This window comes from Hylobates moloch, unplaced genomic scaffold, assembly GCF_009828535.3.
Source record: "Hylobates moloch isolate HMO894 unplaced genomic scaffold, HMol_V3 SCAFFOLD_8, whole genome shotgun sequence".
Classification (NCBI taxonomy): domain Eukaryota; kingdom Metazoa; phylum Chordata; class Mammalia; order Primates; family Hylobatidae; genus Hylobates; species Hylobates moloch.
In genome coordinates, this window is record NW_026652283.1 from 26,336,523 (window position 1) to 26,352,735 (window position 16,213).

The 16,213-nt window shown below is 38.0% G+C and overlaps 1 protein-coding gene across 1 annotated transcript in view; it reads left to right on the plus strand.

The window, feature by feature from the left end:
- The window catches only part of MRPS35 (mitochondrial ribosomal protein S35), a 45,938-nt gene that overhangs the window by 18,522 nt on the left and 11,203 nt on the right, over nucleotides 1-16,213 (plus strand). The window contains exons 6-7 of the mRNA XM_032159913.2: nucleotides 6,528-6,637; nucleotides 8,639-8,708. Of these exons, the coding sequence (XP_032015804.1) occupies nucleotides 6,528-6,637; nucleotides 8,639-8,708 (180 nt within the window). The remainder of the gene's footprint in view (nucleotides 1-6,527; nucleotides 6,638-8,638; nucleotides 8,709-16,213) is intronic.

The following is a 16,213-nucleotide window of genomic DNA, read 5'->3' on the forward strand; positions in this document are numbered from 1 at the left end:
CATATTTCTGTAGTCCCTTACGCTGTTCCATACTTTAATTGTCTGTGCCTCTAGTGTTTAACCTCAAGTATGAGATAGGATTTCAATGAGATAACAGTGTTTATTATGTTAATGGTGTATCCTATTCTTAGATTACTAGCATTTATGAAATTACCTGCTTTGAATTATTGAAGTCATAAATTACATCAATAGGTTTTCAATATACTGATGCATTTCTGAACCCTGGTCAGTTCATAGTGTATCATTCTTTTATTCTACTGCTGATTTGCTATGCTAGAATTTTACTTAGGATCATTTGTCCGGATGCCATATTGCTTTGGAGAAACACGAGATCCCTGCTGTTACTCACCTGGACCATGCCACGTGCCATTGCACTTCCAAGTGTCTGCCCTAGGAACTTCTAATTTAGTATTTGAAGCCACTGTTTGTTTCCTTTGTCAAAGAAATCTTGGTACACATGGCATATCTTTTTCACACAGCGGTCATGGAGCAGTTTACCTGATACACTTTTTTTAATTAAACTTTTTATTTTAGAATAGTTTTTAATTTACAGAAAGGTTCCAAGAATAATAGAGAATTCCTATGTATTTCAGACCCAAGTTCCCCTGTTGTAAACATCTTAAAATATACTATAGTATGTTTGTCACAACTAGTGAATTAATATTGATACTGAATCAATATTGAATTTATTGTTATTAAAGTCCCTACTTTGTTCAGATTTTCTTAGCTTTTTTCTAATACCCTTTTTCTATTCCAGAATCCCATCCAGTTTACTATATTACGTTGAGTCGTCATAACTTCTCAGGTTTCTCTTGGGTGTGATGTTTCTCAGACTTGACTTGTTTTTGATGACCTTAACAGTTTTGAGAAGTACTAGTTGTATATTTGGTAGAATGTCTTTCAACCTGTTGTGTGTTTGGAGAGAAAAACCCCAGAAAAAAGTGCCGTTCTCGTCACATCATATCAAGGGTATAGGCTATTAAGATGATTTGTTTTGTTTGTTTTTTTGCGACAGGGTCTCATTCTGTCACTCAGGCTGGAGTGCAGTGGCACAAGCACAGCTCACTGCAGCCTCGACCTTCCCAGGCTCTGGTGATCCTCCCACCTTTGTCTCCCCAGTAGCTGGGACTACAAGCACAAGCCACCACGGCTAGCTAGTTTTTGTATTTTTTTGTAGAGATGAGTTTTTGCCATGTTGCCAGGGGTTTTTGCCATGTTGCCAGGGCTGGTCTCGAACTCCTGGGCTCAAGTGATACTCTCACCTCAGCCTCCTAAAGTGCTGGGATTACAGGCAGTGAGCCACTGTGCCGGCCATGATTTGTCAGTGATGATGCTAATCTTCATCACCTGGCTGAGGTAGTACTTGTTCATTTTCTTCACCATAAAATTATACTTCCTCCCCTCTTTCCCATACTGTTCTCTTTAGAAGAAAGTTACTATGCAGAGCCCACACTTAAGGATCAGGAGGTTTGCTCCACTTCTTTGAGAAAGAAGTGTCACATAAATTATATACAGTCCTTTTATATGGCAAATTTGTTCGTTCTCCCCTATTTAATCATTTATTTATATCAGTATGGACTCATGGATATTTATTTTACACTATGTGTGATAATCCAATAAAACATTATTTTTTTGCTCAAATTGTTCTGAGTTTAACCATTGGGAACTCTTTCCACTGGCTCTTCTGTTCCTTTGCCATGCCCCCATCATTTGTTTTTAAGCAATTTCTTATTTTCTGGCACTACAAAATGCTCTGGGCTCTTTCCCTGTCCCATTCCTAGAATCAGCATTTCTCCAAGGAGCCCTGACTGATGTGCTTTTGATTTGTTTGGAGGGTGACTACTATCTCTTTGAGGTGCCTCCTGGGACCCTCAAAATATTAACTTTTATACTCTGTATAGCCTGTATTTTAAGCCAGAACATTCGAAGTACACTGAAGAAATGTGTTGAAAATCTATGCAACCATTTTTGCATTACGTACTAGCAAATAAACCATCTTTAATTTCTAGATTTTTCCGTTTTCCTCAGTGATACTGTTGATTGATTTGTAGTTTTCTTTCTTTGCTAGGTTTCAGTATCAGAGTTGTACCAATTTTTTTCTTTTTTTCTTTTTTTTTTTTTGAGACAGAGTCTCGCTCTGTCGCCCAGGCTGGAGTGCAGTGGTGCAATCTCGGCTCACTGCAAGCTCCGCCTCCCGGGTTCACGCCATTCTCCTGCCTCAGACTCTCCGAGTAGCTGGGACTACAGGCGCCCACCACCACGCCCGGCTAATTTTTTGTATTTTTCGTAGAGGCGGGGTTTCACCGTGGTCTCGATCTCCTGACCTTGTGATCTGCCCACCTCGGCCTCCCAAAGTGCTGGGATTACAAGCGTGAGCCACCGGTGCCTGGCCACCAATTTTTTTCTTAATTTAATATAACTTTATTTTTTGAGACAGGGTCTCACTCTGTTGCCCAGGCTGGAGTCCAGTGGCACGATCTTGGCTTACTGCAACCTCTGCCTCCATGGTTCAAGTGATTCTCCTGCTTCAGCCTCCCAAGTAGCTGGGATTATAGGAATGCTCCACCACACCCAGCTAATTTTTGTATTTTTAGTAGAGACGGGGTTTCACCATGTTGGCCAGGCTGGTCTCGAACACCTGACCTCAAGCGTTCTGCCCTCCTTGGCCTCCCAAAGTGCTGGGATTACAGGTGTGAGCCACCGCACCTGGCCTGTACCATCTTTATAAAGTGAATTATGAAGCTTTCCAATCTTTTTTATTTTGTAGAGCAGTTTAAATATCACAACAATATACTAAGTTCTTAGATTGAAGCTGTTTTTAAATCACAAAGACAGTATATGTTTACTGTATAAAATTTCAAAAATCCCAATAAAAGAAAAAAAAGAATCGAAAGTTCAGCCATGCTTTTACCATTCCACAGGTTCATATTTTTAAGAACATATTAAATGTTACCTATTTTTCATAATAATGGTAACAACCACAACCAACAGTTGTTGAGCTCTGTTGTGTGTTGAAAAATCTCTGAACTGAGAGTCAGAAAACCTAGATCCTAATTTACGTTATTCACCTCAAGTTTTGTGGGCCTCCGTCTTCAGTCCTAGAATTGACATCCGATGTCCCTACTGGTTCTAAGTTTGCTTATTTTATTTCACACAAAAATAATCTCATTGCTTTATTTGAAGGATGGCACCAGATTTCATTTCTTATATCATGCTTTTCCTCTTGTCCTCTCTGTGCCTTGTGCTAGCCTGTGATGCCTTCATTGCTCCCTTCTACCCCTTCTGCTGACTTCATGTCTGCCCTGCTAGACTCTGCACTCCACCTGCTGGCTGTTGAGGCTCAGTGGTGGTGTCCTGGATGTGCCGTGTAGTTCAAGGGTAAACGTAGGTCAAACAGGTGGACTAAAGTACATGCAGTCCAGCATGATTAAAGCAATATTGTAAAGGTAGTCAACTGTTAGAAACTACTATTGGACATACTGAAATTTTTTAATTCACAGAAAAAAAAAATTTTGATAGTCATAAAAGTTTAGGATTAAAAACAACTTATATATAACTTTACTTCAAAAGTGCTTTATTCTATTAATCTCATTTATTTCTGACAAAAATTCTGGAATTAAGTGTTCCTGAGGAAACTGAGTCTCAGGGAGGTAACATGATTTGTTTAAGGTAACATATTAAATGGCAAATCTACAAATCAAACCAATTCTTGTCTTTTATGTAATACCAGCATTCTTTAACTAACCACATCGTACTTGCATATAGAGAAAATATTTCACAAGTTTAGACATTTCCAAATTTATGTAGCTCTTTTCGTGTTAAAATGTAGGCATTTGAAGATATATACATATAACCAACACCTTCTGTGATTTGAAATATCAGTGTTATTTTGGGGATAATGTTAACAATATTATATTGATTCTTTGAAATGTTGCAACTGAGGGCAAAATATCTAAGTACTTTGAATTTTGATAAAAGACAGTGAATGCCACTCAGCCCAGGTTAAAGTATTAGCCCAGATTAAAGACTACAATGTTGCAGTGCCTTTGAGTGCTACCAGGTGGCGTGAGTGCACCACACAACTGTTCCTGAAATATTTATGATTTTTGGCATAAACTCCGTATAGTTATTGAACATTAAAATGTTAATGTTAATGTGAGTTTTCAATTAATGTGAATGTGATCTTACATTACGTTGTTACCGTAATGATCAGCTTTGCTGCCTTTTTTGGACCACTTCTTATATAAAAAGCTAGAATACTTTAAGCTTTTGAAACTTTTAAATTTATTGTTAAACATTATTATGATTTCATTGAAGGGAGGTTTAAAAAAGGCAAAATCACAACATTCTCAGTATTCTAATGTAAAAACTATTCATTTTTCTCTCCTTATTCCCTCTTTATACATGCATATGTACATATATTTGTGTATTCGTAATCGTAATAAAGGTATATTTTATTTTTTGTAAAAAATTTTTCATATTGGTTTTAATCAGAGTATAAAATGGCTTATTTTATTTATCAAGTCAGTAACCTGGTAGTTGATACATTCTCTTTCCAGAAAACTGTGGTGATTCACATTGTCTACTTGAGAGTTAATTGTCAGTATTCATATTACTTGAGTTGTTTTTAAAAGTGCATTCATATTTATGTTTTCTCTACTTCAAATACAAAAATACACAGTGCTTTAAAAAACAATATATCCTCCCTTTAAAAAATTTATGTATTGGTTCAGCAAATATTTGTTGCATGCATTTTAAGTGTTAAGCCATTGCCAAGAACGAGATAGCATCATTCTTGCCCTCAAGGGTTTCAGATCAGTGGGAAAAAGATGGGAAAATAAATAGGCTACTATACTATGATGTCTTCAGGGAAGCGTACAGAGTTATTGAAGCTACAGAAAACCAAATAGATTTCAAAATCCTATTGAGCTTTTTTCTTCTTGATACAGTTACAGCTCTTTTTTATTCTTAATGCTCTCCATAGAAGATTAACCTATACTTTACCTTATTTAACTGTATTCTGGTGTGTAACCTAACCTATCTTCTTTTTTTTTTTGAGGCAGAGTTTTGCTCTTGTTGCCCAGGCTGGAGTGCAATGGCGCGATTTTGGCTCACCACAACCTCTGCCTCCTGGATTCAAGTGATTCTCTTGCCTCAGTCTCCTGAGTAGCTGGGATTACAGGCATGCGCCACCACATCTGAGTAATTTTGTATTTTTAGTAGAGATGGGTAACTCCATGTTGGTCAGGCTGGTCTCGAACTCCCGACCTCAGGTGATCCGCCCGCCTCGGCCTCCCAAAGTACTGGCATTATAGGCATGAGCCGCCGTGCGTGGCCTATCTTCTTGTATGAAACATATTCATCTCTAGATAATACCTTTAGCCCATGCCCTTATTCTCTGCAAATTAAAAAGTGTGTTCATTTGTTCTAGCACTTCCCAAAATACATCTAAGGAAGACTAGTGTTATGAACCATCATCCCTTGAAAAGTGGAATCTGAGGTCAAATAAATTTGAGAATCATTGCATATTAACCCTGCATTTTGAAATTTCAAGAGGCTTATTAGCATATTATCTGTTCTAAAAAATGCTACCTTAAAAAAACCAATTTACCTCGGCATTTCCTAAACATTTTCAACAGAAAGAGCCTTTTAAAGAAATTCTTCTTAGCCTGTGGGACTAGTGTTAACATTTTGAGAAACGTTGAGCTAAATGAATTTTTCAAGTGTTTTGGATCCTTCCCTGGTGCTGTATTCCAGCTTCCATGAGATATCTGTAGCTTTTGAAAAAAGCTTGTTGCAATGGTACAAGTCTCATAATTGCATGGTAGAACTTGTTGTCATGATAGAAATTTCTTAAAGCCCTTGTTTTATCTATTTATTTCTATATTCCAACTTTACTAACGCCAATTGAGTTTAATTCTATTAGTGCTACTCATAAGCACCATAATTTCTTTTTTTTTTTTTTTTTTTTTTGAGACGGAGTCTCGCTCTGTCACCCAGGCTGGAGTGCAGTGGCGCAATCTCGGCTCACTGCAAGCTCCGCCTCCCAGGTTCACGCCATTCTCCTGCCTCAGCCTCTCTGAGTAGCTGGGACTACAGGCGCCCGCCACCACGCCCGGCTAATTTTTTGTATTTTTAGTAGAGACGGGGTTTCACCGTGGTCTCGATCTCCTGACCTCGTGATCCGCCCGCCTCGGCCTCCCAAAGTGCTGGGATTACAAGCGTGAGCCACCGCGCCCGGCCAATAATTTCATTTATTTACCAGATATGTCATTAGTTCTTTCAGGGAAGGCGTTAATGCCCAGAACTTTCAAAGAACTTCAAACAGTGTGTTGCCTTCCCTTTTTCTGTTTCCATGAGTAAGATCAGGGTTTATAATATGTCCCAACTGCTTGCTCTGTATAGAAAGGAGTTTGGAAAGCTTTCTTTTTAGTGGATTTAATGTTAATAGGAATAACATTGCTATCTTTTTTTCACGAAACAATTATATGAAATTATTTTTTCAAATAACTTTTCTTATTTTTAAGGTAAAGCTTTCCAGTTTGAATTTAGATGACCACGCAAAGAAGAAATTAATTAAACTTGTAGGAGAGCGATACTGCAAGACCACAGATGTGCTTACCATCAAAACAGATAGGTAATGGGAAAAAAGCTCAGCCGACTGGTCACATGTATTTCCCCATTGTCCTCCAATTCCTTGGCAGTCCTTTTTAAAGAAACTATTGAAGATGGGGGAGGGGGTAGCCTTTTCTTATTAAGCAGAGTTCTCTAATTCGTATTTTTAATATCCTCACACTAGCCTACTATTGCTGTGATCTTTATGCAGAGGCATGCTTAGCTAATTTAATGTTATTTTTAACCTTGATTTTAATATTTCCATGTATATAAAACTCAAGAGAGAGATTAGAAGAAAAAAGTGTGATTTGCTAGTGATTAATGCTTAAGCAGGCTTTTACACATTCAAAGCATATAAAAATCTTGTAGTTCAAAAGTAAAATTGTTAAATGATCTATGGATCTATGTGGAAATTGATCAAGGCACATTTGTAAATAATCAAAATCTCAGAGCCAGGACAGATGTTTATAAAGGCAATATTAAATTTATCATATATGAATTTATAAATTGGGTCATTTTTATTTGAAGTAAAGAAAGGTTATTGGTATGTTTTCACTAAATGGCTATTTTATTTTTAGAATTATACTTTAGCTGTTTCCAAATTATGTCAAAATATAAAAGACCCACTTTTAGAGATAAGTAAGTGGGCCGATCTCCTGTCTTCCTGCCCATCCCTGTTTGAAAGCATTTGGAGGTGTCAATATCGACTAGGTCTCATAATTTGCAGTGGTGGGAAGAAGGAGCCTGACACACATGCAGAGATTGCAACAGTGTGGAGGCAGAAAAAGCTTGGGACCATGGTTTGTGATTATTACCATATGGGAGAAAGTAGATTTGAAATACATTAGGAATAGTCCTTTTACTATCTTTAGATAATGTTGGCTTTTCTAGTTCATGCAACTTTAAAAAATGCCTTTAAAATGTTATTGTTTGAAGTTCTGTGAGTATCCAGTAATGTTGCTTTTTTTCTTTTTTTAGCTAGTTTTACAAGTGTTAGTGTGTGGGTATGTTTTATGGTAACTAGAGTAGAGGACTTAAATAACTTTAAGTACAGAATAAGCAGTATAGTTGAAGTTATTTGTCGTATGATGGTTTTATTTGATAGTTAAAGAAATTGGAAGTAATTGTATCTTTTTGTATATTATTTTATTATCCTTAAAGCTCAGTGTGTCATCTCATGTATGTAGAAGTTTTACCTAATTTTAAGTTATTAGTTCCATTTTAAATACAGCAGCAACATCACAGCATTGAATAGTGTAACTCATTTTTAAAAGAATCAGTGTAACTCATTTTTAAAAGAATCAGCTCTAGGAAAACGAAGATTAATATCTATCATCTTTCTGTATCTACTTCTTATTTTTATTTTTAAATTTTTTTAGAGATTGAGTCTCACTCTGTCACCTAGGCTGGAGGTCAGTGGCACAGTCATAGTTCACTGAAGCCTTGAACTCCTGGGCTTATGCAGTCTCCTGCCTCAGTTTCCCAGGTAGCTAGGACTACAGGTGCGCACCACCATGCCTGGCTAATTTTTTAATTTTTGTAGAAACAGGGTTTTGCTGTGTTGACCAGGCTGGTCTCAAACTTCTAGCCTCAAGCAACCCTCCCGCCTTGCCCTCCGGGATTACAGGCATGAGCTACCATGCCTAGCCCTATGTCTACTTTTTAGATGAACTCATCAGATATGTTCATGCTATCTGGCAGATTCTTGGCACTGAGGGGGTGAAGGGAACTTATACTGGACACAATCATAGTAAAAGTAGCGTAAAGCTATTGTGATATACAGATAACTGCATTACTAATGAAAACAAAGAGATACTCGAAATTAAGTTAAAATAACACCGGTATTTAGCTTCCTCAAGTAATGAACTACAAAGACTATTTTTATTCCAAAAACAGTTTTGCTAAAGCAGAAAAGGAATACCTGAAAACATTATCTTCTGTATTTAGTATATTGCATATTTTGCAAATTATTCTGTATACTGAGTTTTTAGAATTTTGACTTCTCCCGCTTTCTCTTTAATAGGTGCCCTTTAAGGAGGCAGAATTATGATTATGCGATGTATCTACTAACAGTGTTATACCATGAGTCTTGGGTAAGTGTGTATGAATATTTAATGATTTTGTCATTGTAATTTAGGTGATGTTAACCTTTCAAAATACTCTGTGTGGCAAGTACTCAATTGAGTATTTTGTGAACTGCTAAATAATCTAAGTATGTATGAAATGTCATAGGTAGCTTCTACTGACTTTAAAAGTAAAGGTCTTGAAATAGGATTATTCAGTTCATCTCAGGACCTTGCTAAAATCATATTCCTAAAATGCCTTGAAACTTCAGAGTTTCTGACTTTGTTTTTGTTTTTTTTTTTTTTTTTTGACTTTGGGTGAAAGTTGTCAGCTATGAAGAGAATAATAATTATCTGTATAATTTGAGAATTTATAATTCATCCTCTTTAAATAAACTGCAGAGCAAAACTTTATAGAAAGGTATTTTAAATGTTTATTGAAATTTTTATTTAACACATAACATTTTGTGTGAAGATTTGACTGTTATACATTAGGTACAACTAAGGGCAATTAATTATAGCTTGAGTATTCTTTATCCAAAATGCTTGGGACCAGAAGTGTTTCAGACTTTAGATTTTTTCAGGTTTTGGAATATTTGCATATTAATATATAGCTATCTTGGGGATGGGACCCAGGTCTAAACAGGAAATTCATTTATGTTTCACATACACTTTATACACATAGCCTAAAGGTAATTTTACACAATATTTTCAGTAATTGTGTGCATGAAAATTTTGACCATGCTCCATCACATGAGATCAGGTGTAAATTTTCCATTTGTGTGTCATGTCAGTGTTCAAAAAGTTTTGGATTTTCAAGCATTTCAGATTTGGGATTTTCAGATTAGTAATGCTAAACCTGTATTTAAATAATATTAAAAACACTCAAGTCCGAATTTATGGAGTTTTCATATAAGTATGTACATGTATAAGGAAGATTTCACTATGCTTCAGCAGCAGCTCATCTGATTTGAAGTTGGTAGCCAATATGTTTAGGTAACTCAAAGTTTGAAACAGTAATTTTTAAAAATTTAAATAATTTTAGGTATGCATTTAAATTTTTTATGCCTTCCCCAACACAGGGGACTCAATAGCATTTCATACTAGAAACATTCAAAGGAATAAAGATAGCTGGAGAAGAGGGTCATGTTCTTTAGAAAGGACTTCATGTGTCAGTGTCTACAGAAACAGTGAAAAAAGGAAAAAGAAGTAAAGAAAAATTGAAAAAATAAAAGTTTTCATATGGAAGAGGGCTTACATTTGTTTTTAATGACTCTTAGAGATACGACAAGGTAGAAATAATAGTAAGATAGAGACAGACTTCGGTTTACTGAGAACTTTATTTTTATTTTTATTTTTATTTTTGAAAATGTCTCACTGTTGTCCAGGCTGGAGTGCAGTGGTGCGACCTTGGCTCACCACAACCTCCGCCTCCCAGGCTCAAGTGATTCTTCTGTCTCAGCCTCCCGAGTAGCCAGGATTACAGGCGTGCACCACTACCGCCTGGCTAATTTTTGTATATTTAGTAGAGACAAGGTTTTGCCATGTTGGCCAGGCTGGTCTCGAACTCCTAACCTCAGGTGATCCACCTGCCTTGGCCTCCCAAAGTACTGGGATTACAGTTGTGAGCCACCATGTCCAGCCCTCCCAAAGGGGAACTTTCTAAGAGAGCCATCATAAGATGCAATGAGCTACTTCAATAGGTAGAAAACATTCCATCCATTGGCCACTTGGTGAAGATAGGCAAAAAATATGTATACTCCTTGAATAGGTAGTTAAATTCCATGGCCTTTGGAACCTCCTTTCAGCCCGAGTTACTGTGATTCTGTGAATACATGCAGCTGTTCTCTAAACTGCTCACAGCATTTCCTTCATATTATGATAAAAGAGTTTTAACACGAGGATGAATGGAAAGTGAAAGAAAAAAACTTGGTTGTGAGATTAGTAAGAGACAAAAAGTAGCTGGTAAGCTCTTCTTTTCTTTGCAATTATTTCCATTATTATAATTTATCTGGATTTTCTAGTTCTGGCTTTAAGAGCAACATCGGAATAGCAGTTAATCTGTCTTTCCTACACAATTGATTTTAGAAATGCTGCTGGCTTAAGATAATTAAGTTTCCTTTTGAACCAGCAACATGGCTGAATTAGCCACAGCTTTATGGCTGTTGCTGCTTTAAGATTTAATAACTAACAATAAATACAACCCGTTTTGACTCTCTTATTTTGCCAGTATCTATTAGAATGAATTTGCCCAGAAGGAAATGATAGGCATAAATTCAGCGGAAGTTGATTTATAGGATTCTTTCTGTGGTTCTGTGACTTAGAATCCAAACAGGGTTGCATTCTGGATTCACACAGAAGCCTTTGATCTTTAGTGCTGATTACTTTGATGCCAGGGTAAGTAGCCACATACAACTGTCCAAACAAGTATACTTGAAGAATTCTGTGTTACTGTTGTTTCTTGGTCCTTTCTAAACAAGTACCATCAGTGAAGAAGATTTTGAATACAGATGAGCCGTGAAATTTTGCAGAGCTGCTAGAAAAGAATTTTTATTGAATTGAAATTCATTTTCCCTCACCAACATGGAATTCATACTTGAAATTGATGTTATCACCTGTTATTTAATCAAATAGAGAGCCTCTTTTTAATCCATTGCTTGATTTTTTATAGGCTAGCTTCTGAGCATTTTATACCCAAATAGATACTTCCTTTGGCTTTTTTTTTTCTTCTTTGAGTCAGGGTCTTGTTTTGTTGTCCAGGCTGGAGTGCAGTGGTGCGATCATGGCTCACTGCAGCCTTGGCCTCCTGGGTTCAAGTGACCCTCCCACCTCAGCCTCCTGAATAGCTGGGACTACAGGCGCATGCCACCATGCCCAGCTAATTTTTGCCTTTTTTTTTGTAGAGACAGGATTTCACCGTGTTGCCCAGGTTGATCTTGAACTCCTGGGCTCAGGTATTCCATTCACCTTGGCCTCCCAAAGTGCTGGGATTATAGGCATGAGCCACTGCGCCCTGCCTTCCCTTGGCTTTTTAACCTTCCCCTAGAGGTTACCTCTAAGTAGCACTGAGGGGAAAGTAGCTGCTACTTTTATGTAGCTCGTAGTACTGAAATCCCTCTGGAGAAGTGATCACCTGGACTCCGGTAGAAGGATATTACTGTCGTATACTATTCAAAACAGTGTAACTATAGAAGTGTCAAAGTAGATTGCAGTAAGCACAGACATCGCAAAGCATAAGCTTCAGGCATAAAGGCTTAGTAATGCCTCAAAGAATAATTATTTCAGTGCTGGGAAGGTGATAAGAGACACATATTCACTGGACCATTCATTTATCCTTCAGCAGTTTAAAGAAGCAAGGAGGCTGGGAGCACTTTGGGAGGCCGAGGCAGGCAGATTGCCCGAGCTCAGGAGTTCGATACCACCCTGGGCAACATGATGAAACCCCGTCTCTACTAAAAATACAAAAAATTAGCCAGGCGTGGGGGTGGGCGCCTGTAGTCCGAGCTACTCGGGAGACTGAGGCACTAGAATCACTTGAACCCGGGAGTCGGAGGTTGCAGTGAGCCAAGATCGCACCACCGCATTCCAGTCTGGGCGACAGAGTGAGACTCTGTCTCAAAAAAATAATAATAATAATAATTAAAAAATAAATTAAGAAGCAAGGAGAGTTGTAGATATTTGGTTTCCTATTTTAGTATTACGTATTGTTAGCATTGGAATGAATTTTTAACCTTTGGAGCCAGACAGACATGGGTTTGAATTCCAGGGCCATTACTTAGTACCTGTGTAATAGCCTCTGACTATTTAACCTCTGAGGTTCAGTTTTTTCCTAAGGATTTTTGGATGGATCAGGGAGAATTTGCGTAAAGTGTCTGGCAAACAGTGGGCTCTCCATAAGCGTCTATAAATAATGTTGATATTAATAATAATAAAATGAGTAAAGATTTTTTTCTTAGAATTTTAAATTCATGGTTTCCCAATTTCTATTAATATATATAGCTTATATTTAATTTGGCGGAGTTTGTACAAGTAAAGTCAGATCTATACTCTTTATGGTGTGTCTCCTACTCACAATTTGACATAATTGACGATAATACAACTTCCTTAATTTTAACTTTTTAGTGATTTTTTAAAAATTGAAACCTTCCACAAATGATTAGGTTAAGAAATGATTGAATCAATTTGCAAAGCGACTTGCACAAAAGATAAACACAAATACTGGGGAAGAGAAAAAAACAGTTGCTTTAGAAAAGTTAGAGATCTGAAATCAAATTTCAGAGATTCATGGATGATTTTGATACTGAATTACTAATGGTTGCTTTTTTACATTTTAAAATTTCAGCTGTCTTATATGGACTTCATGATAGTCTTATTGTCAGAACTATATCTAGCTTTGTGATAAAATGATTCTGAAAAGTCATGTAACAAAAATTTCTAATTTAGCCAAGCAGTGTTGCACTCCTATAGTCCCAGTTTCTCTGGAGGCTGGGGCAGGAGGATCTGTTGAGCCCAGGAATTCGAGTCCAGCTTGGGCAAATAGCAAGACCCCCACCTCTAAAAATGAAAATTAAAAATTTCTAAGTTGGAGAATTTTATACTTACTAAGAGTTCGTTTTAAAGGGGACATTATTACAGATATTTCTGATAAAAATGAATACTTTTGCAGAGCCATAATCACCGTTTAATCTGTCGGATTTATGAGTTCATTTTGATTGTGTATGCCTACACACCTGCATTTCCCCTGGAGAATGCTTGAGCAATGTTTGCTATGTTGTTTGTTCTCTTTTGCATTCAACAACTATTTAGTTGTTGTGTACAAGATATGTTGCTAGGTGCCACTATCAAAATGAATGACCCCCTGCCTTAGGTACCTTGATTTCTGGAGGGAAACTGTTGGTTATAATATAGTCTGTTGAGCTTAATGGAAGTAGGAACACAGTGCCGTGAGAGCCACAGACAAGGGTTAACTCCCCCTGAAAACGTCACAGGAATGATGATGGGTTTTAGAAGATGTATAGGAGTATGCAGTACAGAGTGAGTGAAGAACTTTCTAGGCCTTGTGGGTTTAAAGAGCAGGCAGAAGTTTGGTGTAGCCAGGGTATAGAACTAACAGGGCCAAGAAAGAAGGTGAGGCTGGCAGTAAGTCAGAGACAGGCTGTGAAGCTCGTCGTAGTGCTTATTTGCAAATTGTAGATTTGTAACCAGAGGGCAACACTGAGCTGATACAGTATTTTACTAATTATTTGAAAAAGTGCTTTTCACTATTTTTGTTTTATTTTATTTTGGGGGCTTGTGTGTGTGTGTTTTCCTAGATAATTTTAGAAGTTTATTTTCTCTTTGGAGACTCAGTATTGCTTTATCACCCAGGCTGGAGTGCAGTAGCGCAATCATAGCTCACTGCATGCAGCCTCTACCTCCCAGGCTCAGATGATCCTCCCACCTCAGCCTCCCAAGTAGCTGGGACCACAGGCAAGTGTCACCATGCGGAGCTAATTTTTTTATTTTTTGTAGAGGTGAAGTCTTGCTCTGTTCACCACACTGTTTTCGAACTCCTGGGCTCAGGTGATCCTCCTGCCTCTGCCTCCCAAAGTGCTGGAATTACAAGTGTGAGCCACCACATCCAGCCCCACTCTCACTGTTTCACTGTTCATGAAAGAGTAAACCATCCCGTGTCAAATGTCAAGTGCACTTTCATTAAAAATGGCAAATGTTGGCTGGGCACAGTGGCTCACGCCTGTAATCCTAGCACTTTGGGAGGCCGAGGTGGGTGGATCACCTGAGGTCAGGAGTTTGAGACCAGCCTTGCCAACATGGTGAAACCCCGTCTCTACTAAAAATATACAAATTAGCCAGGTGTGGTGGCGGGCACCTGTAATACCAGCTACTTGGGAGGCTGAGGCAGGAGAATGGCTTGAATCTGGGAGACGGAGGTTGCAGTGAGCCGAGATGGCGCCACTGCACTCCAGCCTGGGCAACAAGAGTGAAACTCCATCTCAAAATAAGTAAATAAAATAAAATGGCAAATGTTTATTAATTGTCTATTTGCTTGGGTTGCTGGATATGAAAGTTAATAAATCGTGGGGAAACCAGCGTCTCCAGCTGAAGAACACTCTAGTGGGAGCTAGGAGGTATAATAATAAATATCACAAAAGTGTTAAGGTTGTCTTAGTTTGAGCTATCATAACAAATTACCATAGATTGAGTGGCTTAAACGACAGAAATTTATTTCTCACAGTTCTAGAGGCTGGGGAGTTGGATCAGGGTGCCAGCATGGTTGGATTAGGGTAAGGGCCCTCCTTCTGGTTTGCAGATGGCTGTCGTCTTACTGTGTCCTCACTTGGTGGAGAACAGAGAGAGAGGAAGGAAATTCCCTCCTGTCTCTATCATATTAAGGGTTGGGATTCCAATATCTGAATTTGGTGGGGGGACACAAACATTTGGTCTGTAGCACGGGTTGTATAATTTACCATTTCATTTTTAATTCTTCTCTACTTCTTCATTTCTTATATATCTTTCAAGACTTCGACCTGCTTTGAGGCTGTTACTCTTTGTCTGACTTCTGCTTTGTATAGATAGCAAGTTATTATGTCTTATTTTATTTTCTATGCTGGTCACTAGAACACCTGACTGCAGTTAGTTGTCTTAGTCATGGATTGTTCCATGTATGTTTTGTTTTTCTAATTTTAGGGCCTCATTAGCAGGGATCTGATCTATTGTAGTTTGTACTTCAAACTGTCTAGGTCAGTGCTAGGTAAGAATACTAAATGTTTCATAGCAGCTATTGAGGCTGGGCGCGGTGGCTCACACCTGTAATCCCAGCAGTTTGGGAGGCTGAGGCAGGCGGATCACTTGAGGCCTGGAGTTCAAGACCAGCCTGGCCAACACAGCAAAACCTCATCTCTACTAAAAATACATTAAAAAAAATTAGGAAGTATTTAAAAAAGTATTCAAATTCTACATTACTTTGTAAGTTCTCCGCAAATACTTGCTTTGTGAGTTCAGTTCATGATGCAAATTTACAGTTGACAATATTAATAGAATCTATATTCTAAAAAAAAACTGGCTCTTCTTGGCAAGATGCATCTCTTTAACATGAAGCATATGTTTTTATTTAACACTTTATGCATATACTTACTAATGTTACAGTGTTCGTTAAACAACTAACTACACACATGCATTGAACTCCCATGAGTCCGAGCATTATTGGTTGGCCAGTAGTGGTAAAGTGTAACTACATGCCACAGTTTTACTTGATTTCAGACAAATACATCTGGCCTTTGTTCTAAAAAATGGACCTGTGATGTTGCTCTGAGAGTTAACTGGGTCTGTGTCTCTGACTTTCTTTTTCTTAGCTTTGTGCTGCTTCAGTGATCACCTTGCATTAACATAAAAAGGAGACCAAAAAGGGGGTAAAGTAGTTGTTCCATCTCTCCCCCACAACACACAGTGAGGCGGGGTCTCGCTCTGTCGCCCAGACTGGAGTGCAGTGGCGTGATCTCGGCTCACTGCAGACTCTGCCTCCCAGGCTCAAGTGA